The sequence below is a fragment of the Portunus trituberculatus genome, chromosome 25 (assembly GCF_017591435.1).
Source record: "Portunus trituberculatus isolate SZX2019 chromosome 25, ASM1759143v1, whole genome shotgun sequence".
Taxonomy (NCBI): domain Eukaryota; kingdom Metazoa; phylum Arthropoda; class Malacostraca; order Decapoda; family Portunidae; genus Portunus; species Portunus trituberculatus.
In genome coordinates, this window is record NC_059279.1 from 15,604,441 (window position 1) to 15,629,440 (window position 25,000).

The 25,000-nt window shown below is 37.4% G+C and overlaps 2 protein-coding genes across 12 annotated transcripts in view; one reads left to right on the forward strand and one right to left on the reverse strand.

The window, feature by feature from the left end:
* Positions 1 to 4,996, reverse strand: part of LOC123508946 (probable N-acetylgalactosaminyltransferase 9) — a 96,215-nt gene extending 91,219 nt beyond the window's left edge. For 2 of the 3 annotated variants that reach the window (XM_045262995.1, XM_045262996.1), the window contains exon 1: positions 4,028 to 4,996. In XM_045262995.1, the coding sequence (XP_045118930.1) occupies positions 4,028 to 4,581 (554 nt within the window). In that variant the 5' untranslated portion in view covers positions 4,582 to 4,996. The remainder of the gene's footprint in view (positions 1 to 4,027) is intronic. The other variant, XM_045262994.1, reaches the window with a different exon arrangement.
* Positions 4,997 to 5,577: 581 nt separating this feature from the next.
* LOC123508947 (battenin-like) overlaps positions 5,578 to 25,000 on the forward strand; it is a 50,829-nt gene continuing 31,406 nt past the window's right edge. The window contains exons 1-12 of one of the 9 annotated variants that reach the window (XR_006676046.1): positions 5,579 to 5,725; positions 12,720 to 12,850; positions 13,236 to 13,316; positions 14,529 to 14,749; positions 16,649 to 16,782; positions 17,245 to 17,403; positions 18,168 to 18,311; positions 18,727 to 18,949; positions 19,229 to 19,384; positions 19,721 to 19,861; positions 20,417 to 20,609; positions 22,749 to 23,790. Coding sequence is in view for 4 of the 9 variants with exons in the window: in XM_045263000.1 (XP_045118935.1) it covers positions 13,253 to 13,316; positions 14,529 to 14,749; positions 16,649 to 16,782; positions 17,245 to 17,403; positions 18,168 to 18,311; positions 18,727 to 18,949; positions 19,229 to 19,384; positions 19,721 to 19,861; positions 20,417 to 20,542 (1,368 nt within the window). In the remaining 5 variants the exon portion in view is untranslated. Of the gene's footprint in view, positions 5,726 to 12,069; positions 12,172 to 12,719; positions 12,851 to 13,235; positions 13,317 to 14,528; positions 14,750 to 16,648; positions 16,783 to 17,244; positions 17,404 to 18,167; positions 18,312 to 18,726; positions 18,950 to 19,228; positions 19,385 to 19,720; positions 19,862 to 20,416; positions 21,634 to 22,748; positions 23,791 to 25,000 lie in introns of those variants that run through there. The other 8 variants (XR_006676043.1, XR_006676044.1, XR_006676042.1 and 5 more) reach the window with 8 other exon arrangements.

Here is a 25,000-nt window from a genome sequence, read left to right on the forward strand (position 1 = left end):
CGTTCTAATCACTCAAGGCGAAAAAAAAAAATGTAACCGCTCACTCTAACAGATAAGATAAAAGTAAATAAAAAGAATAAGTACTGACAGCAACAAAACTAATGTCTGAAGAAGAAAAAGGAGAAAAACACAAGATTATTTAATCATTTAGTATTTGATATCTCTCTTATCATTATTATCACTATCATTATTGTTAGCATGTATTTCAGAACACTCTATGCTTGGTTCAGTACTCTCTTTTCTTTTTTTATGCAAGAGGGAAAACTGTCAAGAGATATAAAGTATTAGAAAAAAAAGGCCAATGGAGCTGGACAACAAAATATTAGAACAAAAGGCCCACTGGAACTGCAGATTCTCTAAAAAATTTGAAAGAGTTAGCCAAAAGCCAGGGTAATTAACTACCGTATACCAATACCTATGTAATTTATAATCGTCTATATGTAATCCAGTACATAAGTATATTTCACATGTAATCTGAGTGTTTTCTTTTTGTAATTTATATATATATATATATATATATATATATAATCAAGCACTTTGTATATGCGTATAGTACAATATTTCTACATGTAATTCACTAACTTGTAAGCAATGCAGTAATTCTCAGATGTAACTCACTACGTATTTAACAAACTATTCACTATCTTCACCATACAATTAAGTATTAACCACCTTCTACATAACACAGTCTTTCCAATATGTACTGCAATTCAAACCCTTTAACACACAAAAACTTTACTGTCCACATAGAACACAACATATCTTTAACAAGGCATTCACTATTTTTCCCTTACAATTAGTATTAACCACATTCTACATAACACAGTCTTTCCTATATGTACTGCAATTCAAACCCTTTAACACAAAAAAAACTTTACTGTCCACATAGAACACAACATATCTTTAACAAGCTACTCACAATTTTTCCCTTACAATTAACCACACACGACACAACACAATGTTTCCTATATGTACTGCAATTCAAACCCCTTAACACACAGAAACCTAACTCCCCATATACAACACAACGCATATTTAACAAGACAAACCATCCTTCCTATATAACTAAGCAGTATTTTATGTATGCGCCGTAATACAAAACCCCTTATTAACACGCAAACACTGTACTATAACTTTGCCACCACCTCACGTCCGTTTGTTTACGTTTGTGGTGAAGGAGGGAGGATATCAGAAGTCAGCAGGAGGAAACAGACTGAAGGAGGTGAAGATGGAGGAGGATTGAAGCGGCAGCAGATATGAACGAAGCAGGAAATGAAGAGAGGGAGAGGACGGGGCTAAAATAACATAAGGTTAGGAAGAAAAACAAGAGAAAGGAAAGAGGAAGAGGAATAGGAGGAGGAGTATGAGGAAGAGGAGGAGGAGTATGAGGAGGAGGAGGAGGAGGAGGAGGAGGAGGAGGAGGAGGAGGAGGAGGAGGAGGAGGAAAAGAAATAGTAGTCGTGGGCAGATGTAGGAGTGAATTATGGAGTGGTTGCATGAGTGAGAGAGAGAGAGAGAGAGAGAGAGAGAGAGAGAGAGAGAGAGAGAGAGAGAGAGAGAGAGAGAGAGAGTGGTGGGAAGGAAGTAATATATGCAGGGAGGGAACGAGGTAAGGGGTGTGACATGAATATATAAAGACTGACTATGTATACGGTTCTGTATAACGGGAAGAGAAACTATGTATGTATGTATGTATGTATGTATGTATGTATGTATGTATGTAGGTAGGTATGTAGTATGTTCACTTAAAAAACAAATAAGTAAATAAGCATAAAATCACGAGAATATTAATGGTAAAGGTAATTCCACCTTGAGAAAATAATCAATCAGGTGTGACGATTTAATAGAATTTTTTTATCGATTCCACACCCATATAACTATATGTAATCATGTTAATGCTAGATATCAGAAAAATCGCACATAATAAAGTAATAAAACTCTAATAATTAGGTTACGAGAGAGAGAGAGAGAGAGAGAGAGAGAGAGAGAGAGAGAGAGAGAGAGAGAGAGAGAGAGAGAGAGAGAGAGAGAATCAACTAGTCCTATCCCATATCCGACACCATGGATTACACACACACACACACACACACACACACACACACACACACACACACACCATTACTACTAGATAACGCCTGGTGGATAACCCGTTTTCTTCACCTCAGCACAGGAAACCGAGGAGAGGGGGATGGATGGGAAAGGAGATACGGAGATAACTAAAAGACCAAAGTTCTAAAGGATAGCGTCTCAATACCAAGCAAAATAAAGTGCCAGAACCTTTTAACACTTGAAGCAAACTATGAGTAATTGAGTTGATAGGAGAATTTTTTTTTTTTTTTTTTTTATGCAGGAGGGACAGCTGGCCAAGAACAAAATATGGATAAAAAAGGCTCACTGTGTTGCCAGTTTCCTAAAAGACAGGAGAGTTAACCAAAATTCAGGGACAAATGTCTTTTACATAATACTTGCTGGGCTCTCTCTCTCTCTCTCTCTCTCTCTCTCTCTCTCTCTCTCTCTCTCTCTCATATACATTTCGTCCAGGTTACTAATGCAAGAGTTTAGAAATATCGCAAATCCTTCATCCTTTTCACTGGTAAATTCAATGATTGTCTGATTCTAATTACATTCCTTATTAGTACGAATGCTACAATATATAGACTCTTCCCTCCCTTACACTTCGTCCAAGTTACTAATGCAAGAGCTTGGAAGTATCATAACTCCTTAATCCTTTTCACAAGTAAACTCTATGACTATCTATCTGTTTGATTATCTTCCGTATCAAAAGGAGTGTTACAGTATCTTGATTCTCTCTTCCCTTTAACTATTACGAGTAAATCATGGAAATCTGAGTCGTTTTCTCCATCTTAATAATGTAAGAGTTGATTAGTATCCTCACGCAGTCCCCTTCATCCTTTCTGAATCCGGTAGCCTTTAAGTATTATTATTTTTTTTCATATATTCATACATCAAGTTCCATGGCTAATCTCAAGGAACCTAAACGTTGTGTATTGAATCTAGTATTACTCGCCTTAAAAGTCTATAGTTTCATGGACTGCAGGGACTGCCAAGTGCAGGCAGTGACTGCCACTTGTAGTGCAGGGAGTGCCACGTATGGGCCAGGCGGCCTCTTGCAGCTTCCCTCTTTTCTTATGTTCTTATGTCAATCCATTCCATGAGGTTTCCACGGATTGTATGGGTTAAATTAACAACCCGCCGTGTTTCTCAACCTTATTTAATGCATGAGTTGACCAGAAACTTCACTCTATCATCTCCTTTAACGCTGACTGACTCTGTTTTTCCATCGCCCTAATACCTCAACTGTTTTAGAGAAGGCGAATCAAGACATCTGAGAAAGTAATTAACTAACTATACATTCTTTATACATTATATCTTTATTAGAGGAACGGTAATCGGCTTATCATTTATGTTCTACTCTTTTTTTTCAGCATTTGTCCTTCATACATATAAAAGACTCGATAAAAAAAAAAACTAGTAGTGGCAACATATTATCTGGTTCATAGTCACTTATTAGAGCAATCAATTCCTGCACCAACATCAGTGCAAACACATCCACGAGGCGAGGCATGCTGATAACTAATAACGAGAGCGATAAACTGATGTCAGCAGTGTGATGCGGAGATGCAGTCACATCACTACCTAAGCATGCTAAAAAATGAATGCATCGTAAGGGAACCAGCACTCAAGTGGGACTTTTTTTAATATTTTGTTGCCATTGGCTGGTTTCCCTCCTACATAAAAACAAAAAATGTAGCTATGGAAATGCGTAAGAAAAAGGTGTCGGTAATTATAAGCTATGAATATACAAGTTGAAATAAGTTTATGTATTAGAGACGGCAAAAAAAAAAAAAAAAAAAAAAAACAGCGGGAACATCGTCAATACTCATAGCTAAGAAAATAACACGTGTAAATCAGTTTATGCATTAAAAAGACGAAAAAATAAAAGGCAACATAAAGTCAATTCCGGTGAAAAGCCCACATGGTATTAAATAATAAAGTCAATACTCACAGTGGATCTCTTGAGTCCGGCACGGTGCGATTGACAGAAATCTTATCACTGAGGATAAGATTAAACGCTTCCTTCTTCATTACTTCTTCAGCCAGCTTCCCTTCCTCACCACTCAGTTTCACCAACTTTCCTCCCTCACCCATGCCCCGCACCACCTTCCTCTCATCCTCCAGGAACCACATCTCCGCCCTCATCCTCTCCGCGGCATCCTGAGGGCTTGGCAAATTAGGAGGTTTAGGAGGCAGGATGTTTTGCAGTACCGGCGCAGGAATCCCCGCAGCCTCCCCTTGCTCTATCCTATTGCTGACCTCCAGGATGGGCCCCGGCAGGTGGTCAGGCTTATCGGTGTGGCCGTGGAATTTCGCCTTATCAGAATCCTGTATAAGGTTGAGGGAATCCTGCTGGGAGTCCTTCCGTGGCTCGAGTTCGGCCGGGGTATCGATCCCTGGCTCGTCATTTTTGTACCACAGTCCCACGAAGCCAAGGAAGGTACAGAACATAAGCATTTTGAAGATTAAGCTTCGTCTGCGTGGGTGAAGAAGCTTGACTCCCATTTTGAATCAGCAGGTGAACAGTGTTAATCAATCAAGGTAATGCAAGTGGTGGTGTCTTTTTTTTTGCAGCAGTAAGCACGTGTATGTCAGGTGGTGGTGTTCTGCTGGTTCAAGTATCACGGGGTGTATAGGGAGGCAGGGGTGGCGAGTGCTGTCACTCTCAGGCGTAGTGGTCACTCGTGCAGCCCTGTCAGTTCATTACAGCCAATCAGTCTTGCTCAGCCACGGGATGTGGACAAGAACCTCAGGAACACGATGTAAATTGTTCCACAGAGCTCAACAAAGTGATGGTTGTCTGAAGGAGAGCACTTCCTCCCCACGCCGAGCCCACACACTGACTGAGGGACTGTCTGGTGCTCACTCCCAGGCAAAGCAACACACCACCGCACAAACTCAGATACTCACTCAGTCCCCCGCGGCTCTCTCAGCTGCCATCACTCGCCAGGTATATCTCAAAGGGTAACTTTTATTCTTTTTTTTTTATTTCGAACGTACAGTGTTTCTTTTAGCTTTACTTACTATAATATGATACAAAAAATATTATTTAGTATTATTCAATGTAAATTTACTATCAAACCTTTCATATTAATAGAAAGGTCATTCATCGGTAGTGTTCGGGGAAGCTTATGTGGCTTTGGCTTCTTATGAGTTACAATCATTTCAAGTACTTCACCTTTGTTTTGTTTTATTATTTTTTTCTGCGTATCTATTATCTACGTAGAAAATATTTACCGTGATAGAAAGTAAGAATTGATTTGCTACAACATTATTTTTTCATTCAAAATTTAATTTCTTCTACGTACTGATGGGATGAATATGTGTTTAACAAAATACAATACACTATGACAACTACCAAAGGAAAGTTGACCGGAATAACATAAAAGGATATTCATTTGAAGAAAATAAAACATACCGGGAAAAAGTTACAATAAGATCATTTTATCTATGCAAGAAAATAGAATGAAAAAGGAATGACTTAAGTGAAATGAAGTTCCCGTTACAAAAGGGGAAATTAGCGCGGGGAGACGCACGTGATGTAAGCGACGTCAACAACACAGCTGAGAGGACGTCACACAGATATTTCTCTACTAACCTTCGCCAGACACACCATTACACAATCACTTCAGACATCCCAGTGTAACAGGTGTGTATTCCGCTAGTGTCATGTCAGTCGGTAATGAGTTATTTTTTAAACACTTGTGCTACTTACATTAATTACATCTCAAAGTTTCTTTCAAGGAACAGTAAATGGGCGCGGTCTTGTGACTGACTATGTTATTTAGTGTTATTTTAGCTTCATTTAGTTTTACTTTGACAATGATTAGTCTCGCATTCATCATTATTGTTTTTATTTTCTGACTAACCTAGGACGGTTTTTTTTTTTTTTTACATAGTTTTCAGCTTCTTTTCGGTAAAAGTATAGAATAGGACCTCCCTTTTCCTCTATCCCATCCCCCACACCTGCTCCAGCAAGTTTGGGGAACTGTGGGGAATCGGGGATTTTAGGGGGGGAGTCAAAAGAGGGGAGATATGGCGATCCGGGGAAAAAATCTAAGGACAAAAAACATGTTTTTTTAAGGAAAAATTTGGAAAATGTAAAAAATTAATAGATAATTTTCGCAGAAATTATCATAACCTAACATAATAACCCTTTAGGACACTAACCTAACCCTAACATAAACCTACCCTAGCGTATTCTTGGCGAGGGGGTTGCGCACCCCCCCTCTAGGACACTAATCTAACTCTAACATAAACATAACCTAACGTATTCTGGCCAGGGGCTGGCCCCCCAACCCCCCTCTAGGACACTAACCTAACCTAACGTATCCTGCTGTCCTCCACGAGGACAGCAGGAGCGATGATTTCCCGGTAATCATATTCGCAACCTTTATAACTAATGTCAATGGTGGCCATGGCTGAACTGCACACGCAGATGTCTCTGTGCACCTGTCTGCCCAGCTGTGCCCCGTCTACGAATACTTATAGCAAATTCCCATTGGCGCAGCTCGTGGTGTTAAGAGGGGGTGGCACGTTATTGGACAAAAGAACTATAGACACAATAAGTGTCCTATTCCACAGTTACCCACAAACCCCAGCTATAAACAAATGCAGGTCAGTGTAGAGCTCATTTCCGAGTGTGATGGAGCTCAGTGGCTCCCCGCAGCTTGCTGGACTTAGAGAAAACTTCCCAACCACCGCACATTCCCGGACCTATTGCAGCGTTATTATTCATTTGCGGCAGGTAGTGTACTTACTGAAAATGTTGTAAATAGTAAGAACAACAAATCATCCAGAGTTTATTGTACGAAACTGTAACAACCAACCAAATCATTGTGGACTTAGATTCTGCAGGCACCGGAATATTAATTTAATTACTATGGCCTTACAAAAGCCGTCCCCACATTAAAAACATCACAGACATGTTGTATAATAAGTACTCTATCATCTTGCATGGTTGTTTCAATGATTAGAAAGGAGGTGCCATTCTTGACTTTTTCCTTGTTTTCAATTAATCTGTTGTTTTTTCCTGCAATTTTTTTTTTTTTAATTAATTAATTTATTTATTTTTATTTTTTTTTATACACTACCCACTGATCCTTCATCCCCTCACATACTGTTTTGCAATAAAAGTGATAAAACAGATAAATAGAAAACAGACCAACATGTATCAGAAAAATAGTTTTAGTCTTAGCAGCAACACTGGCACTGTCCTAATATACAGGTCCCTCCAGCTCTCCTCACTTCTCAACTCACCCTTCGCAGCTCTTTCATCAAGCTGATTTGATATCACATATATGAAGCCATGCTATTGGTCAACAAAACACACACACACACATACACCCTGTCTCCGACTCTCTTTCACAGTGATTCAACATGCTGGTGAATGAATTCATCCATGCCCATTGCTTATTCCTTGTTATGTTAAGCTTTGACATCTTCCACTACTTGATTGGCTGCTGGCTTGTTTATTTGTCTCATGATTTGACTCCACTAGTTATCTGTTTATTTCTTTTTCTTATTCTTCTTCTGTTGCCAGACAGAGATATAATTTCCTTCATTTATAGCTAATCTCTTTTCTCCCTCTTTCCCTTGTTGATCAATAGTGTGGTTTCATATATGTAATATCAAATCAGCTGCATGAAAGAGCTGTGAAGGGTGGGCTGGGAAACAAGGAGAGCTGGAGGGACCTGTATATTAGGACAGTGCTGCAACATTCACTTGTAATGAAACCTCCCAAGGACTGTTAGCCAATTGCCCATGGCCACCAGTTAGCTGTCACGCACCACCAATAACTTGGCCTAACAAAATTGATTTAACCTAATCTAACTGAACAAGAATGATAGTGCCTCCACAGCAATATACTCTAACCAAATAAATGTAACAATGAAATTTATCTAACATAAGCAAACTAACCTAACCTAACTGGTAAGACTAAGTGATCAGTACAATCATTACCTTATTCATCTCTATATAAAGTCTGGTGATGCACTGGAAATAATCGAGGCTACATCCATCACAGGCAAACTTATTCTGCAAACTAATTCACTTATTTCAAATTGAGCCAATTCTCCCTCCACAAAATCAAATAAAATGCTATAATTGGATAAATATTTTCTTTGATTTTTTGGGAGGCAGTGGTTGCATTCTCAATTCCATACACTGCTTAGTAAGTAGCTATGTATAAGTACATATCTCTTAGAGAAGTGCTTAATATATATATATATATATATATATATATATATATATATATATATATATATATATATATATATATATATATATATTAGAAATGTATCGGATGTAGAATTTCAGACATCCGCAGATGCAGATGTCATTTTGCAGATGCAAATGTGGATGCAGATATCAGTCTCTGCTAAAACGCAAATGCGGATGCGGATATCAAAATATGACATCCTCGCGGATGCAGATGTTTTTACGTCAAACGCTCTGACCAAGAGGACAAAAAAAAAAATGCCTGCTTCAGTGTCATAGGAAGACGGAAGTACAGATGCAGCAAGGGAGTTCCAGAGTTTACCAATGGAAGTAAAGTGGAAGTACTTTTTGTTATAATAAAGTTTTATGACGAGTTTCAGCCACACATTTTGTGCGTTACCAGGATGCGGGAGCAAGCAAGGAAGGAGCAGTACTTCTTACTTCCAAGGCAAACTCTTACCAAACTGATGACCTGCCAGTGTACTATGCAGGACCTATGTTCAGAATGCCAGTTTACAACTTATGGATCAGTATTATAGATTTTGGAGATGCTTAGCAAATGTGAAAAGAATATTACTTTATTATAATGCTTCATTGTATTAAATTCTAGTAAGAAATACATCAAAAAGCCCTCTATAATAGTAATAATAATAATTATAATAAAACAATAGCTAATATTACACTTCCTCGGTGAAAATCTTTTCATCGGCAACTCACTATATCAGGGGAAACAGGCAACGACAGGAAAACTCAATACGATAAGAAGAGCTCAGCGCTGTCGATTAATATTTTTCAATATTATTATTAGTATAATTATGGAAACATTCACAATAAATGTATTTAAGGAAGAAGCACCAAATTCTATCATGTGAAGTGGGAATAAGGTCTAAGACTGCAATGTACAACAGTACTCAGCCACACGACACTTGCATTACAATCTCTCTCTCTCTCTCTCTCTCTCTCTCTCTCTCTCTCTCTCTCTCTCTCTCTCTCTCTCTCTCTCTCTCTCTCTCTCCAGCATTAATAAGTCTGTAAGTAAGCACTAGGCAGTACTCTGCAAGTCTATGACTGTGTGTCTATATATTACTCTATAATCTATAGGTTGTGCAGTGCATAAAACACATCCGCATCCACACATCCTCTGTAGAGTGTGGTTACGGATGCGAATGCAGATATATATTTCACCACAAATGCTGAGGCGGACGCAGATGTTCAATTTATCACAACTACGGATGTGGATTTGAAAAAAATATGCGGATGTTCCGCGGATACGGATATCCGATACATCTCTAATATATATATATATATATATATATATATATATATATATATATATATATATATATATATATATATATATATATATATATATATACATATACATACATATACATACATGTATACACACACACAATTTCATCTTTTAGCCTTGTTACAGCCTTTGGTTTTGTTTGTATATGTAGGACTTGTCACTAACAGTAGCAAGGAATATTTTGACTTGTCAGGAGCAATTATATATATATATATATATATATATATATATATATATATATATATATATATATATATATATATATATATATATATATATGTATAATCCATTGGTACCAATTAAAACATGTCAAGGTTATAACATAAAAAAAAAATTACATCAGCTCATTGTATTTACTAGAGATGTACCGATGCATCGGTATCGGAATCGGCTGTATTGGCCCATTTTTTGGGTATCGGTATCGGCTTATTTTATGGCGATACTTACGATACCTAAAAGGAATTTACTACTTAGTGATATATTCGATATAAGATATTGATTACTGAGTAATTTACCTTTGCAAATGGCTTCAAAAAGCTTCTAGAATTGCTCCTATTTCACAAACGTTCTCAGAAGGACTTACAGCATTCCCCAAAACAAAGCCTCCTATCTGATAACGATCGCCGTCCACCAACTCATCCTGGTGTCCAGTGCAGTAATCACTATAAGTAGTAGTATCGGTATCGGTGGTATCGGTATCGATAGTAGTATCGGTATCTGCCCAATTAGGTGGTATCGGTATCGGTATCGGAATCGGCCAAAATTCTGGCATCAGTTTTGGCCAATGAGTGCTGAGATACCTCATGATGTCATGGCTGGGCGCGATAGCAGGCATCTGAGGTCGCGATAATGAAATTTTAGCAGCTTTTCATGGGTGCGTGATGACTGTCCCAATATATATATATATATATATATATATATATATATATATATATATATATATATATATATATATATATATATATTATGCCTATCTTAGCCTCAGAATAACTATAAACTGAATATATGTTATACTTCTGCAAGAACTGAGACATACTTGAGATTTTTTTTTCCTCACCATTATTAATATGCCTCTAATATCAAAGCAGTGAAGTGGAATTGTAAGCTATAGTATTGGAAAAAGATAAAGATTTTGGTCATAAATGTTTTGGCAAGCGGAAATTGTTCCCAAGAATCATCACATTAAAAGATAAGTTACTCTCTCCTAGGAACTTTCTTTTTAAATCTATATTCAGCACAGCATTGTAGATAGGAAATGAGACTTCTGAGTAATAGAAAAGAAAAACCAAGGAACATAATACTCATAGTATTGTTACGTAGCTGTAGGAGAGGGTGGCTGCAGCAGAGTAATCCATATGGCCACCCTGACCCCAGTTTCATCCACTGGCCTTCATTGCGACTCGTCCTTGCCATCTATCCGTCCTCCACAACGATCTGGTGACTTGAAGGGCAGCGGTGCAACTATCTTGTGGTTCGTTGCAGGAAGCTGGGCAGGATGGTGTAGTGCCATCCCAAGTCCTCTATGCAGTCACCAACCCAGCTCTGGTCCTCGATGTCACCAATCTGGCTTCAGTTCCAAATAATCCTTTCAGAGCAGAGTTCAGTAGCGCAAAAAATGGTTTTCGTCTGTAGTGATATTAAGTTCCTAAGCGAAGCACCTCTGGTCAGCCAAGGATAGAAAGACAAGTTCCAGTTATCTTTTCTCTCTCTTTCTCCCTTCTCTCTATCATCAAAAACTTTCCAGAGTAACTTAGCCCAGCCAGGCACCTCATCTGATTCTCATTAACTTATGCTAATTAAACAGAAATAAACACATTCTTCCACCTTCTACAATTTTTACAAATAAAGAATATATAATGCTATCTCCTAGGTACATTAAATTTCACATACTTATGTATAGGCAATCAATAATAAATGAAAGAATTATAATTTTTGTATGGAGATTACTAACTTTTTTAATTGTGACTCCAAAAACACTGGCACTTTTCCCTCAGTGCAATGCTTTTTCCCCTCAACCGACTAGCTTGACTATTTGATTCACCCTGCATAACAGTATGTTCTATTTTTTGAGGACTGCATGTGTGGTAGCCACTGCCTTGAGACGTGGAGGTGTTGCCACATGCACATCCAACTATTTTGTTCTTTATTTATAGATATTTGTAATGTAAAGAGTTACTCATTTATTGCTTACACTATAGGATTGTGGAAAGTATGTAAAGGTGAGAATAGAAGCCTTAAAAATATATAAAGATAAAATTCTGCATCTCTCATCTGATATTGTGAGCTCTGAGTATGGAAAGAACCAAAGTTGTATGACAGCCACACTTGTGGCATAAAGAAATTACATTTATATCAAACAATATGGTCTTTTTTTTTTTTTTAAGGGGCAAATAAAAACACAACACTGTATAGGTTGATAGAACCAATCACTGTGGCTTACATATTGCACACCTCCTTAACAGATGTGACAACACACAGTTAAACGAACTCACCTTCACCAGAGACGATCAGTGCCTGTCTGTCCATCATACGTGTGGCTGTCAGTTCTGATTATTGTTGCTGGGGTGAGCAAGCAATCTTATCTTCCCAAAAGTCAGATAAAACTTTAGAAATTGCAGTCAACTTTATAAATAATCTAGGGTATGTATGTATGGAGTTCAAATTACTCAGAATGAGAAGCTTTTCTCTCTCTCTCTCTCTCTCTCTCTCTCTCTCTCTCTCTCTCTCTCTCTCTCTCTCTCTCTCTCTCTCTCTCTCTCTCTCTCTCTCTCTCTCTCTCTCTCTCTCTCTCTCTCTCTCTCTCTCTTTGTGGGATGAGCATCAGCCAAAGTCAACAAAACAGCAATAAAAAAAAAAAAAAATGCCCACTAGGGTACTGGTCCCCAAACAGAGTCAAAAAGCTGTAATCAGAAATCATAGGGTAAGTTTGATGAAACGTCCCTCTTGAGAGAGTTCAAATAGGGAAGGTAGGAAAAGTTAATATTGAGGTTGGTGAAAGAGTTAAACAGAAGCATTATCTCCCAAGAATTTTCAGGATATCAATAAATTTTCAATCACTTATTAGTAACCAAATATTAAAGAATTACTGAGTTTGTGCATGTGTCTCTTGCAGCTGCCACAGGTGTGCTGAACACTTGGGAATGCCATAAATCCGAAGAACAACAATTTTTGTGTCATTTGCTTGCATACACACAGAACCATCACAGACTGCTCCTCAGGAAATTCAAAGCTTGGTTACACAAGGTAAAACATTTTTTTTTTCTCCTGACAAGCCTCTGTCTCCTTGCCTCATCTCTCTATCCTGAGCAGCATCTCACTCTTTATTTTACCATCTATACCTCTGGAGAAGATTTGCTGGTTACTCATTTAATATTCACAGCATTATCTCTTTGTTGCAAAGTTCACTTGGGCTTTGATGGTTATCTAGCAACATACAAAACACAATTTTTGCCTTAAATGTGTCAGGGTTCAGTCATTGGCAACCTATCATGGCTAATTCATCTCATAATCAGATCAATTTAGCTGCTTTGACCTTTTATAGCCTGTTTATCATATCCTCAGGTCATCTCTCTGACTGTTTCCATGGTGCTTTTTAGTGGGTTGTGACAACTGTTTGCTTATTTTACAGATCTTGAATTTGTGTCAATGAGTGACGAAATTGAAGTGGTTGGGACATACAGCGACACAGAGGAGCATGAGTCACTTACAGGTAGATGTACGAAGATGTTGCCTGTCAGTGCTATATAGAAATACCCAAGTGAAATCTCATTACACAGTTGTGTAACATGTGAAATTATTAAACACATCATCAGTTTGACAGATCAAGATATTCCTTTCAAATTAGATTTGCTCAGTTATTGCTGTCTTTAGGTTTAGTTGCTTTTTCATTGTTTTAATGTTCAGTTTGTTATCTGAACAACAGTATACTAGATTTTGATTATGCATACTTACTTGGGATGTTCTCTTTTTATGCAAGAGATCATAAAACTACTGTAAGAGGGAGCAGTAATGAGTGGGATTCAAGGAGTGGAGTTTGCTCCTAGATAGGTAAATAGTTTATTGACTGCAAATTAACTTGTATATTTACAAGGCAAATACTGTAAAGACTTACACAATGATGTTCACACTTTATATACCATCTAGTCACATCTGAGCATCATGTTTATCAGTAAAGTGATGTATGTATATGTAAACCACAAAATTTCATTGTTCACTGTTTATTCCAGCATATAAGATGACACTTGAATTATTGTAAGTCACAAAAAAGTCTTACACATTAGATACAAAAATGATAACCTTAAAGTTCTACACATAATACCCTTATAAATGAACAACCTAATGTTATAACTTTTGGGGAATTTAGACACAGTAAAATAGGAATCTGTTTTCAAAAAGTGCACTGAAACGTTTTCCTGTTGAAAAGTGCATTAACAAAATTCAATGTAGAACAACTACATCCCTTCATTGTCGTTGTTAGCTGTCAACAACACTCTTCCAGTTGGTCACCAACTTAATACTGAATGAACTACACAAAATGAATTCCAGAAAACACAGTTGGGATACAAAGAGTATAAGTATGAATTATGATATGATCTTTTATTTATCTAACCTAACCAAATGTACATTTATGTAACTAAAACTGAGTTATCCTTACCTATCTTAACCTAAATTAACTTAACCCAACTTTATATAACCTACCATAGTCTAATCAGAACAAAATTTTATTATAACTTCCTAACCTAACCTAAATTAACCCAACCATACTTGATATAACTCATGCCAATTTAACTCCACAAAATCTAAACCACCCTATTCTATTCTAATCAAATCTGACTTTCGCTGTCCTGGAAGTAAATGTGGTGTCTGGTGGTCTGATGATGCTGTGTATCTCAACGCTGACATCTCGCTCCTTTTATTACAGACCAAAACTCATTGGCCTCGCAGAATGGCAGTCTTATTGATGAGATTGAGGCCGCCACCCAGAGGAAGAAACACTGGCGGAACCTTCTCTCATTCTGGCTACTAGGTCTCACTAATAATTTTGCCTATGTTGTCATGCTCTCAGCTGCCCATGACATCCTCTCTCAGGACTTCAACGGTGATGGTGGTGGTGGTGATGCTGGTGGTGGTAATGGCAGCATTGTAAGTATTGCCATTATCCTTTTATCCTAATTTAAATGTCTGCTTTTAGTGTTGAACCCTGTGTACAGATGCCAGCACTTGACTCCTTGCCAATCTTGGCCATATAATCTCTCTGTAGTAACACCTGGTAGCCCCACACCAGGTGAAGGCTTCGGTTTTCCTTAGATCAGTTCAATCACCTCAAAAACTAAGTCTTTAGGCTCCATCCATTTAACCTGCCCAACCTGGTTCATGCCCTGTTCCTCCCTGTGATCAGAGTGTCACCACATCATCTGCCTCTCCATCATCCTCTTCTGTGTGGGTGTTTGTGTGTGTGTGCATGTGTGTGCGTGCGTGCGTGCGTGCGTATGTGCACCAGGATTGGCAAGGAGTCAAGTGTTGGTGTTTGTACATTGAGATAAATTACAAATTCCAGTCTTCAGTTATATATATATATATATATATATATATATATATATATATATATATATATATATATATATATATATATATATATATATATATATATATATATATATATATATATATATATATATATATATATATATATATATATATATATATATATATATATATATATATATATATATTAACAAATTCTTAATTTGTCAAATACTTTTGAAAGAATGATGTATTGAATCATAATTAGCCTGTATTTGTATCTTTTTTCCCATTTGCTGTACTTAGTTTTTTGTTACGATCAAAGCATTAGAAGGGCTGGACTGTATCTTGTTGTGAATCTGAGTGCTGCTGCAAACTTCTGCAGTACAAGTAAAGAGTGAAGAGGTTTTAATGCTGAGTGTTGTATCAGCAGACAAATATTTTTTTTGCATGAATCAGTTCAAACATTTACAGTGAGATTTATATCAGGATACAAGAGTACTATAGATGCAATGCTGAAATCTTTAATTGTGTTCTTATGTCCTGGCCTGAACTTATCATATAAATCAAGTTTTCCTCTCATGTGGCACAAACCAGAGTAGTAAAGGTGAGTTGCTAGTTATCTACTACTTCCTTTTTCCGTATTTATTTATCTGTTGATTTACTTGTAGTTGTAAGTGCAAATGTTGGTGCTGTCGGCTCCCTGCTTGATGAAACTGCTTTCCTATCCATATTTCTACCAAAAGTGACTTCTCTCATCATTAACTGGTTCACTTTATTTGCTATTTATATATTTTATTTCATTTATTTAGTTATTTTATTTATTTATTTTTATTTTTATTTATTTTATTTATTTATTTATTTATTTTATTCTAATTTTTTTTTATCTTGATATTAGTTCAGCAGCTCCTCCTTGAAGTATCTTACTAGACTTCCAGTTCTTCCAGTATGACATTGATTATACTTTCATCATTCCTAAATTTTTCAGTGATGTTACCGATGTACATGATGCAATGCACAGATATACTTACAACATACACATGAATTCCTCTTAATGTACATTCCAGTCCAAATGTTGAGTGTACAAGCAAAAATCTGAATGTGCATGAATATTATTTTTGTATTTCAATATTTTCTTACAGCAATTAAGTGGCTGAAATGTGAGAAAATGCTTGTGTATATGAATGGCTCTATGGCTTGTCTGTGCTAAACTTCTTCCTTTATGGGGACATCACCTTAGTGCACAGATTGAGGTAGATACATAGAAGAGCACTCACTAAATGTATCAGGCATTATTCCAATAGTCAGGGTAGGTCTCTCTCTCTCTCTCTCTCTCTCTCTCTCTCTCTCTCTCTCTCTCTCTCTCTCTCTCTCTCTCTCTCTCTCTCTCTCTCTCTCTCTCTCTCTCTCTCTCTCTTGCAAATTGTTATAATCTTTATGGTCATGTCACTTCATTGTTTCACTCCAGGTTGCAAGCAGTGATTCTACCCCACTGACATTCTCCCTCTCTCCTTGCAGACACCAGGGAATGACACCAACACCACCAACCCTCGTGACTGCAACACCATCAGCACCGGCGCCGTCCTGCTGGCTGACATCATCCCCTCCCTTCTCATGAAACTCTGGGCTCCCTTCATGTTCCATCACATACAGTAAACTTTCTTCCTTCATAGTATATTGAGTTTTCATAATCTTTTTTTTTTTCTTTGGTTTGAGGTTGTATAGTTCTTATCTTTTCTCATATATGGTTAGACTTCTTCCATATCGCCTTCTGTTTGAGATTGTAGGCTTCTTTTGTCTTTATTCATATGCAGTAAATCATGTTTTCTTTCATATTTAGCCATATTTTCACTTTATTCTCTCCAATTTGACATTAGGCCCCTTCCATCTTCCAAGTAAAATTATATGTATGAATCCCCTTCCTATTTCCTGTACTTTTGAAGCATTATTCAAGAGTATGTGCATAAAAAGGAGCTGTTTGTCTTTTTATGAATTGTTCTGAAGCTTAAAATGGTTTCACGGACAAACTTGATAGAAGTGTTTAAAGAGTTCCCACCTTATTTCATGCCTTTCCAAGCTCCAGGACATGAACCTGACCCCAACTCTGTCCACAGTGGCCGTGTGAGTCTGGTGGTGGTGCTGGGGACCTGTTCCTTCCTGCTGGTGGGCTTGGCGACTAGCAGGGTCATGGCAATATTTGGTGTGATTTGTGCTGCTGCTGGTGCTGGTCTTGGCGAGGTGTCCTTCCTCTCCTACTCTGCCAACTACCATGAGTAAGTACACATGGCACCAGCATGGTAGTGTTGGGTGTGGTCCAGGAGTATTTGGCAGCTCAAGTTATTTAAGATTTGGGGCAAATATATTTGTATTTAAATGTATTTTCAGAAAATTTTGTAAGATATGTTATAAGAGTGTCATACTTGATGATATTTTATAGTCATCTTTTTATTTAGTTATTGGTACTCCAATATATATTCTTAAACCTACTTCTGTATTTTATCTTATCTTATATTTGTTCTTTTTTTCATTTTATTTCACTTGTCTAACTAATTCATTTTATTTAGAAGTACATAGTAGTGGTAGTAGTAGTAGTAGTAGTAGTAGTAGTAGTAGTAGTAGTATCATTTTGTCATTGTCCCAGTGAATGCTGGGAACATGAACTCTTACCTTCATTATCCTCAATGCAAATAACCATCTATCTGGCTGTTGCAATGAATGGATAGATGTCTTTGGTATTCTGTGTGCTGCAGTTGTAATGTTGATGGAAGAATATATTGATATTGTTGCTACAACGTTGTATGAAGAATTTCATGAACACCTTATATCTATTATATTGTATTCTGCTTTTTCTCAGATTCTACTCCTCTTGTAAGGGAAAAGCAAATGCAATGGGAAGAAGGAATTAATTGGGATAATATGTTAAAGAGATCATAAGCATAGTAACCAATATACAGCTCTTATTCGCCTTAACGCTTGAATCAATGACCTAATGACATTCACACTTATTTGGATCTAACCCAGTGCTCTGTGTGGCTAGGAACGTTGTGTCCACCTGGTCGTCGGGCACAGGGGCTGCTGGGGTGTTTGGTGCCGCAGCCTTCGCTGTGCTCACCTCGGCCGGACTCACCCCCCGCACCTCAGTGTTGATCATGCTGATGGTGCCTGTGGTCATGAGTGTGAGGTCAGTGCGTTGCCTTCCTGGCCAAGCATAATAGATTCTGATTTCAGTGTGACCTAATGCTAAGTTTATGTTGTTTAAGTTTTATTACATGCTTGTAGAATATTTGATACATTTGTTTTCCTCTGATAATAATGATGATATGTACATGAAAGTGTTGAAGTGTAAGTAACATTTTTTTTTATTGAGGGTATGTAATGCTTTTATATGGTGTGTAAAATGCCTCATCTATTTCATTTTTTTATATCTTCAATTTTCCATTACCTCTTCATACATGATATTGAGTTTTTAAAAATTATTCTTTTCATTGTGCCAACTTTGATAACCAGTATTTGATTATGTCTTTTCTATCTCCTCTGTCTGATTACCAAAATAGATTGTCTTTTCTACGTCTTCTATCTTCAATTACCTCTTCCAGTTTCTGGGCGATTCTCATACATCCTGGAAGAACAAAATGTCGCAGTCCTTGTATGAAGTATGGTAGTGTTAGTGAGGAGGAGGAAGAGAGCATGTTGCCGTCAAGCCGTCCATCACCTCCTCTAACATTTAGCCAGAAAATGACATTGCTTCCTTCCTTAATGAAGTACATGATCCCTGTGTTTATGGTGTATATGGCTGAGTATGTGATTAACCAAGGCTTGGTGAGTGCCTCTCAACCTTTTTATAATGCTTTGTTGTGAAGTTTTAACTCTATGACTGCCAGTAATACACAAGTTTACCAAGTTAACAATTGACACTAATATTTCTTTTACTTAATGATTTTTTTTGCTGTCAGTAGTGTCTTTTGAAATTATAATGTTAACCTGTACTGTAAAGCTGTTATATTCAAGAAGTCATGCACTGAAAGATTGATTTTGCAGTGACATAAGAGACAAAATCCTTACCTCACTTCTCCTCACCTAACCCAACTCACTCAATAGTTGGAGCTGGTGTACTTCCCTGAGGACCGAACCTGGCTGGACCACCATGCACAGTACAGGTGGTATCAGGTGATCTACCAGGTGGGGGTCATGGTGTCCAGGTCTTCTGTCAACTTTGTGCACGTCAACCACATCTGGAAGACCTCCGTGTTACAGGTGAGACTTCAGACTTCAGGGAATTCATGTCACTGTACACCCACAATATATTTCTCTTTCATGGATTAAAATTCTTACTTTTTCTTTTTTTTTTTTCAATTCCAACTTTTGGAAATGGCCTTTTGTACGGAAGAAAATGGAAGAATTAATCAACTTTGGCTTGTAAATTTTCTCTTACAAAGATAAAAATAAAAATTCATATTGCCATATTTTTTATTTGCATTTGAAAGACATTATCCATCATTGTTATTCATCAGTTGGGTTATGATAGACCTGTGCCTCTGTGTCATCTTCAGATCACTGGAATTGTTTTTTTAATTTCTATCTTTGTTTCAGTGGATCAATGTGGTTCTCTTCCTAACCTGTGCTATCTACTGGTGGATTAAAAATATCTGGCTAGTGTTCTTCCTAATCTTCTGGGAGGGTTTGCTGGGAGGAGCAGCATATGTTAACACTTTCTACAAAGTGTCTCAAGAGGTGAGATGTTTTTCCTTGATGTTACAGAGCCATGTATATGTATGGTGTAAATTCGATTTTAGCTCATTTTTAGAGGAATGTTAATGTGTGTGTGTGTGTGTGTGTGTGTGTGTGTGTGTGTGTGTGTGTGTGTGTGTGTGTGTGTGTGTGTGTGTGTGTGTAATTCACCACCGTCCCCAACTGGTCACCCAGGCAGCCTTCCCCATTTCGGACTGAGCTCAGAGCTCATAGACCAATCTTCGGCTAGGACTGAGACCACAATACACTCCACACACCAGGAAAGTGAGGCCACAACCCCTCGAGTTACATCCCATACCTACTTGCTGCTAGGTGAACAGGGGCTACACATTAAGAGGCTTGCCGATTGCCTCGCTGCTTCCCAGGACTCGAACCCGGACCCTCTCAGTTGTGAGCTGAGCATACTAACCACTACACTACGTGGTGTGTGTGTGTGTGTGTGTGTGTGTGTGTGTGTGTGTGTGTGTGTGTGTGTGTGTGTGTGTTCATATTTTTGAGGTCCTTGCTTTGAACAATACAATCTTTTCTTCCCATCAGATCAGCGAGCCCAACAAGGAGTATGCCTTGGGGGTGACCACCTTGGCAGACTCACTTGGGATAACAGTGGCAGGTCTTATTGCCATTCCTATCCACAATGCCATTTGCAGCTTACCAGTGAAATGATAGACACCCAAAGACAAAGAGAGGATAGAGGTGGACAGCAGGGATAAGGAACGTTCATCCCAAGTAGGTAACGAACATTTGGTAATTGTTATGATATTTTTTATTGTTTTGTTCTGCCATGTCTGCCATGTTCCTCCCCTTGAGTGATGGGGAGCAGATGGTGTGGCCAGAGTAGGTGTTCAGATTCTCTTATTGTCTCTCATGTTGAAAGTTTGTTGGTGTGCCATTTCTTGTGTGTATGTGTGTGGTTATTTTTATTTTAATTGTTATATAGAATGTAAGCTGTTTTCTAATGCCTGGTTTCCAAATGTACATTAGTCAAGCTCATTTTTATAAATAACATTGATCGTAATTACTCCTGCTTTCAAATTTATTCCAGATGTTTATGATTATGTGAAAAACCACTTCCATACCACTAATACATCTAATCTCTCTCTCTCTCTCTCTTTTGGTATGTTGTCATGTTTTAAGTTTCTGTCTGACTACAGTTTCATTCTCTTCCTTTTTTATTTATTAGATTGTTTTCTTTCAAATCTTTATTCATGTGTCAAGCTGTTAAACATGGGACCAGTTTTCATGTTGCTCATTACAATGTATTCATACATGCATATGGGGGGGCTGCTGTGGTACAGTGGGACTGTGCACGTTTTGGGGTCAGAGGGGTCCTCAGGTGCATGGGTTCAAATCCTAGCCACATTGCAAGGATAGGGAGGACATCCACTCAGTGTGATGGTTCCCAAGTGCCAGATCCAAAGTCCTCCATTAGAGGCACCATCCTACCACTCACAGACTAGGGAAACCAAACATAAAACAGAAAGAAAAAAATAAATAGGAAAAAATATTTATAAAACATATTGTGTGTGTGTATGTGGGTTGTTCTTTATTTTATTCTTATCTTTTTTCATCCACAGTTGCTGAATAGTTTTGTTTTTGTTTTTGTTTATCATTGTTTTCATTTTCTTTGCTGTGTGCTCCTCAATATAATGAAGAGTGATCCCTACAATTGTTAACAATGTGTGTGTGTGTGTGTGTGTGTGTGTGTGTGTGTGTGTGTGTGTGTGTGTGTGTGTGTGTGTGTGTAATTCACCACTGTCGTCTGCTGGTCACCCAGCCAGTCTTCCACATTATGGAGCAAGCTCAGAGCTCATAGACCGATCTTCGGGTAGGACTGAGACCACAACACACTCCACACACCGGGAAAGCGAGGCCACAACCCCTCGAGTTACATCCCGTACCTATTTACTGCTAGGTGAACAGGGGCCAGATATTAAGAGGCTTGCCCAGTTGCCTCGCCGCGCTGGGACTCGAACCCGGCCCTCTCGATTGTGAGTCGAGCATGCTAACCACTACACTACGCGGTGTGTATGTTTGTGTGTTTGTTTGTATTTGTGTGTGTTTGTGTGTGTGTCCTTTTCTGTCTGTATTCTGTTTCAAAAATAAGATTAGAATAGTGAGTCAGTAGATTGATATACAATATTCTATGCAAATGAAAGCTATAGATAACAAAATATATATTGAGTACAGTAAAACACTTTTGTAGTACTAACAGACTAGTTGTCTCTTATGAGCTTAAAAATATGTTAGAATGTGTTTTGAAAGAGACCGAAAAATAATATTCATCTGGATAGGCTGGAACACCCAGGGTGGTGTCAGGTATGGAGAATTGGTACTAGAGGGCTAGGGTGTTTTCTGGATGTATTTCCAGACCATCCTTGGCGTGCTTCATCTGTTTGAAGTAGATCCTCTATAAATTTCATCATTTAGGGAAGAAATCCCTTCCAAGTATCCCAACAATCTGGGATATCTAAAATTTTAAGAGTGTGTGTGTGTGAGTGCCATTGGTCTTACTGGCCAGGTACTTAAAAAAAATGTATGTGATATATTGAATACTACTAATTGCATAATTGTCTGAAGTATGTTATTATTAATCACTATTATGTATCACATTGTATTATAATCCTCTATTATAATTATATACATTTTATCATTAAATGCTTTAGTTGGTGGGAGGATTGGGGTGACAACCAGCTCGTGATTTGGCACAGCCACTGGAATTAAGCTATATATGCTCACATAGGATTACATGTGCAATATGCCAGTATGTTTATTATTTTGGCTGATGGAACTAATTACAAAGACGGAACACTATGATAATGAGAAAAATATCCCTTCACATCATTCTGACAATTTGCTATCATTTTACCAGTTCTTCTGTGGAGGCTGACCATCAATACTTCAGCATCCTTAGTTTCAGAGCTGCCCCAAATTAGCCACTTTCCAGGATTAACTACAGTTTACTCATGTAAAGAGGAATAATAAAATATCTTGAGAAAAATTTACTAATGTGTGAGTTAGCTATCTGAATTTCCAATTAGATAACTTATCTTCTTCCTATGAAATACATTGAAAATTATTCTACAATACTAAAGTGAATGCCTACAGCACCTACAATAATGTTGTGAAGATGCATTGTGTGTGTATGCTTAGCATTACAATCAACGCATTAGAATCAACTTATGTTTACTATTTGTATCCTGACTCTGCAGTTGATGAAATTCCATATCACTAATAAATAAGAAATGTGTGTTCAATTGATGTCTGCTGTAGCTTCATCACAAGTATAATGCTAATACCTTTTAATGCATATGCCTTCATATTTGCTTTGGGGATTACTAACAAGTGCCATACTGCCATTAGCTATCAGCAGCATAAGTTAGGTTCCTGTGGTTGAAAGTTTGAAAGTTTGTGCATCATCCAGTACATAATTGAATTCCTAGTTATCTCAGGCTTAACATGTGTGTGCCATGTGTTCAGTGATAAACAGATTAATGAGAATCTCACACTTTATCACATACTGTAGTATAGATTTTTCTCATGATATTTTTGATGAGGATTAACACAAAACTTTACAACTATCAAAGAAAGTTCAGCAGTTTAGGACCCTGGACCAATCTTTAGGAGAAAAAGCAATCAGTGTGTCGTATCGACGTTAATGGAGAAAAAGCAATTAAATAGATATTTGATAAGTGATCACTGATAATGTTTGTCTTTATAGTACTTACTCATAATTTGGTAAACAATCTTTTCTCAATGTGGTAGGTAATATATTTGATAATATATATGTTGTTTTGTAACTAACATATTATAATGAATTCCACATGAAATACCATCCACTATATAAGTTTACAGGGTCTATTTTTGTATTATGTGTGACAAAATAGCTTTAATAAACTTGTATAATTTGCAAACACATTTTGTCAGAGTCCTGATTTATTTATGTTAAAATTCTAAGATAGTCATAAAGCTCCTGTCTCCACTAGCACCACACAGTAACATACAATGCAGCAAACTCCCTCCATAGTTTTTACTGATTTAAGACAAACTCACCTGCCCTATCTTTCCATGCCAGACTCACTGAAATATGATGAATACTTTTTTTATTGTTATTATCATTATTATTATTATTATTATTATTATTATTATATATATATATATATATATATATATATATATATATATATATATATATATATATATATATATATATATATATATATATATATATATATATATATATATATATATATATATATATATATATATATATATATATATATATATATATATATATATATATATATATATATATATATATTTTTTTTTTTTTTTTTTTTTTTTGGGGAGGGGGCGCAGTAAGTCAACAGTCAACAGGCCCCATGTGGATTTACAGATTCATTCAGTACATAGAGGCGGTTTTTAGTTGTTTGTAGTTTGTGTCAGGTCAATGAGAGAGAGAGAGAGAGTCATGGGGTATATCTTAATATTGACAGCCTTGTTTTCAGGGTTAAGCATTATTGTTGACACTTCTATTGGTGTATGTGTAAAGGAGACTCCTCTTCTGAATAATGTGCGTTGGAATATGATTAAACCAAATTGATATTATTGAGGAAAGTCCTTTTTTATACCATGTGCGCTTTTCACGGGAATTTATGGGCTAAAGGGGATACTTTTTGTGGTACCTCTTATCTTAAAGCGCACCCGCTAGGAAACCCTTTGTCCCGAGTGAGGAAGCCCAACCTACACTCGGGCCGTGGACAGGATTCGAACCCGTGCGCTTGGAGACCCTTCGGATCCCAAAGCGCACATGGTTCCACAAACTTATTCATTATAGTCTTTCAGCATACTTAGTCATCGCATATCACTACATAACGTTACCCTAATCTGTAATATTTCACCGTCACCCTTCATGGCGTAAGCATCATGCCTATCCCTATTCCCTAACATTTCACAACAGGAATTCCCCTCATCAAACACTGCTGCAGGTTGAAATATTACGTTGTAGCTACTCAGAGCACGAGAGGGCGCCATATCAGATAAAGTTTGTGATGAGAAATTTTAAAGCAGTCCCGATGTGTGTAGGAAGGGTGACCTCTCTCCAGTGTGCGAAGGAATGAGTAG